Raw genomic sequence first — 3,726 nt, 5'->3', positions numbered from 1 at the left:
CCTCTTCTGGTGTGTCTGAAGACAGCTACAGTGAATTATTCCACAGCGAGCGGGCCGGAGCAAGCTGACTGTAGAGAAGCCACACACATGATGGCTCATGGCCATCAGTACAGCTACAGTGTACTCATACACATAAAATAAATCTTAAAAAAAAAAAAAAAAGACTATCAGGACCATTCATGTGATATATTTAAAAAATCTTTCTGGTCAGCTAGGGCTGAAAAGTCAGCTGTGACTAACAGAGATAAGCACCACTGAGGTAAATCTTCTGGGAAGGAACTCTTCAGGATCAATACACAGAAGCTATGGTCCAGAGGGGGCCAAGGTTCATCTCAAGCTGCCAACTGAACTTAGTTAAAAAAAAAAAAATCTCATATGTACTGGTTAGTCATATAAAAGCTACAGGATTAAAGCTGTCATGGAGATAGAGAGGACCCAAGAGAGGCCATGGTGAAGGTGCAGTTTCAGTTGCAGTGGAGACCCCAGGACTGTGGGATGATGAGCAGGTGTGTGGTGAAGCGAGCCTGAGTCTAGAAGACCAGCAGGAAGTGGAGCTCAGACCATGGGTGAGCTCTAGATTTCAGACACTGAGCTTTTCACACTGCTGGATATTGGTTTTGCTTTGATTGTAGCTGTGCTGTGGTTCTACCCTTAAAGAGATAACATAACTTTTTTTAAAAAAATTTTATTTTACAGTACCCACAGTTGTGGCTTTGAACTTTTAATGTATCTGAATTCTTTAAAGATTATGGGATTTTCAAATGTTGCTTGATGAAGCAGAGAAGCTAAATGGCCATATGCAGATCACAAGTGAGGCTTTGTTAAACCAATACACAATAAGGATTATGGACTTGAAGGGTTATAGACTTCAAAGCTACCTGTTCTGAGCAGAAAACAAGCCACTTCTTTAATAACACATGGAAAGTAGGATTCTGTGGGGCCTGGAGTGCTTGCCACGCAAGCATGAGGACCTGAGTTCAAATCCCAGTACCCATGTACAGACCCAGGCATGGGGGATGCAGTATTATAATCCCTGTGCTGGGGAGGTGATGATGGGACTCCAGGAGCTCACTGGCGAGCTCATCAAAGAGTACCAAGTCCTAGTGAGAGATCTTTTCTCAAAAAACAAGGTGTTCAGCACCTGAGGAATGACACCCGAGACTGACCTCCGGTCTTCGTGCACATGGACACAAAGGGTGGAGATTTTGTTTTGATTTGATTTCTTGGGTTTTCTTAAGACGGGGTTGCTATCTAGTCCAGACTGGCTGGGAACTCTGGATTCTCCTCCCATTGCCTTCTAAACGCTGTAACCACAGGTATGTTATCATACCCGGCTTAAAAAGTAGGAAGTGTGATCCACTCCCTGCAGGGTCTCTTAAGCGGCTGACCTGGGCTGGAGTGCTCCTGCTGGTATGGGATGGAGACAGGGACAGGATAGGGACACGCCTTAGTAGCAGTCAGCTTCGTTCTCCTCCAACACGCCCACAGTGGCCAGCATGTCCTGCAGCAGTGACTGTGGGCTCTTCTCCACATGGTCGCTGCTCCTGGCCAGCCTGCCCTGTAGGCCCTCCAGGTCTAAGGCCCTGAGGATGGCTACCATGGCCTCAGGCTCCAGGTCCCCTAGGGGCTGGGCCTGCTCACCTCGCCACCTCTGCAGAGCAGCCTCCACTGAGGCCGAGTTTGGGCTGTCCCCGGCCTCCCGAGGGCTACTGCAGGGAACTGTCTTGTCCCTCAAGAAGAGGAGCAGGTCACAGGCCTTTTGGGCTACCGGTCGGTCACAGTCAAGCAAGGCACAAAAGGCAAACTCAAAGAGCGGCAGACGGCAGAGAGTCTGCAAGAATTCCAGGTGTGGACGGGGAGAGGCAGTCCCAGGCAGGCCCACTGTATAGGGACAGTGGAGGCTGGGCTGGCCCATTGCTTGGATGAGGAACACCCGTGCCAGCTCCAAGCCCTGCACTCTGACCTCCCAGTCCAGATCCCGGCTCACTGCCTGGAGAACAGTGGCCACGAACCACTCTGTGTCTCGAACCACGTCAGCATGGCCATCCCTCAGCCACTCTGTAAAGACCTGTAACACAGCCCTTCGAGGGAAGCCCTCCGAGTCCGTGGACAGGATATGCATGAGGTCCATGAGTAGGCCCTGCAGGTTGGAGAATTCCAGAAAAGTTGGCATGACACTGACAACTTGACAGGATCCAGACTCAGCTGAGACAAGCCTCTGAATGAGTGTGATGGAGTGTCTAGGTAAGGCTAAAGCAGAGAACGGGCTGGGGACTTACACTGAATAAAAAGAAGACCGTGAGCTGAGCACCAGCATCCATCTCTCTCTGCTTCCTGACTACAAATGCAAATTAACAGCTGCCTCAAGCTCCTACCAGGAGCACCCTCAAACTATGAGGCCCAATTTACTCACTTCCTTAATCCGCTTTCTTCAGGTATTTTGATACAGCAGCAAGAGATCCAACTAATACAGTGATGAGCCAGGAAGGACAGAACCCAGGAGACATAAGTCCACAGCCACCTAGCCGTGGGCCATGTGCTGTTCCGGTCCCTCAACACAATGTGCTTTGCGTTCCTTCAGCCCTGCCCTTGCTTATCAGGGGTCACAGTGTCTAAGACGGGGTGTCGGAAAGACCACAGGCACTGTGCCCAACTGCCCCCTCTTCCCCTGCTCCTTGATGGTCCCCCACTCAGGAGCAGTTGCTACAGATTTGGCTAGCTGCTTACCAACTTACTGGGCCAACTAGTGGCTCCTACCTGCTGGGCCTCCCGGTTCTCGGAGCTGGTAGGCAGGGCCTGCAGACCCTGGCTGGAGAGCTGCCCAACAGCACCCACTGCACTTGCTCGGACATAACTCTCGGGGTCTTGGAGGAGCTGGCGGGCAAGTGTGGGTACTTCTGAGGAATGCAGTGTCTCTCTGAAGTCAGCCTGCCCTGGGGGTCAAATGCCGCACAGCTGTGATCAAAGGCCACTCAGATAGTCTGAGAGCCCCACAGCCTGCAGGACACATATGCACAACACACACCCTCCTGTGCCTAGGGTGCTCACCTCCCCAGTGTCGGGTCAGATGCGTCAGGAACTCCAGGGCTGAGTCCCTCACCTCCCAACACGGGCTGCACAGGCGCTTCTGTAGTATGGGGAATAGCTCTGTACCAGGAAGGGGTGGTCAGTGGCCTCTAGGGTCACACTCTGCCTTCCCTGAGGGTCACCCTGCCCAGCTCCCAGCTGCCCCCGCCCCAGCTCTCCAGCTTGATAGAGCTCTACAAGGAGCTAGCATTACCTCCAACGAACAGCAGGGCATCGGGGCTGAGGTCAGAGCTGCTGGGGGTCTTGTGAGGGTTCTGGAGCCATCTGAGTGTGGCCTGGAAGGCCTTCTTTAGGACCTAGAATGGGACAGGCTAGAGGGTAAGAGTGGTGTGCTGCCCGTGTCCCTGTCCCTGCACTGTGCCACCCCTGTGGGCACAGAAGCACAGGCGAATGCAGACTAGGAAGAGATGGGATGTCCTCCTCAGAAGCCCTGCCTGGGCCTGGGGCGATGGGACTTATTCATGTGGTTATGACACCAACCCCCACCCTCACCCCAAGCCTCTCCTTCTATTGGGTGCTTTCTGCCTGGCAGCACCTGGCACTAAGTCTACACCCAGTAGCAAGGGAACACATGAGAATCTGCCCCTAATCTCCTTCCCTCCTTAAGAATTCCGTGAATGGCTGGGGGGTGGGGGGGGG

General features: G+C 52.7%; 1 protein-coding gene across 5 annotated transcripts in view; it reads right to left on the bottom strand.

Annotated features, from left to right (window-relative positions):
* Window positions 1–661: 661 nt before the first annotated feature.
* The window catches only part of Brat1 (BRCA1 associated ATM activator 1), a 15,172-nt gene continuing 12,107 nt past the window's right edge, over window positions 662–3,726 (bottom strand). For all 5 annotated transcript variants that reach the window (XM_031338553.1, XM_031338551.1, XM_031338550.1 and 2 more), the window contains 4 exons: window positions 3,281–3,383; window positions 3,049–3,147; window positions 2,758–2,933; window positions 662–2,140 (listed from right to left, as the gene is read on the bottom strand). In XM_031338553.1, the coding sequence (XP_031194413.1) occupies window positions 1,448–2,140; window positions 2,758–2,933; window positions 3,049–3,147; window positions 3,281–3,383 (1,071 nt within the window). In that variant the 3' untranslated portion in view covers window positions 662–1,447. The remainder of the gene's footprint in view (window positions 2,141–2,757; window positions 2,934–3,048; window positions 3,148–3,280; window positions 3,384–3,726) is intronic.

This window comes from Mastomys coucha, unplaced genomic scaffold (assembly GCF_008632895.1).
Source record: "Mastomys coucha isolate ucsf_1 unplaced genomic scaffold, UCSF_Mcou_1 pScaffold22, whole genome shotgun sequence".
Lineage (NCBI taxonomy): Eukaryota > Metazoa > Chordata > Mammalia > Rodentia > Muridae > Mastomys > Mastomys coucha.
This window is presented reverse-complemented; position numbering and strand designations above follow the sequence as displayed.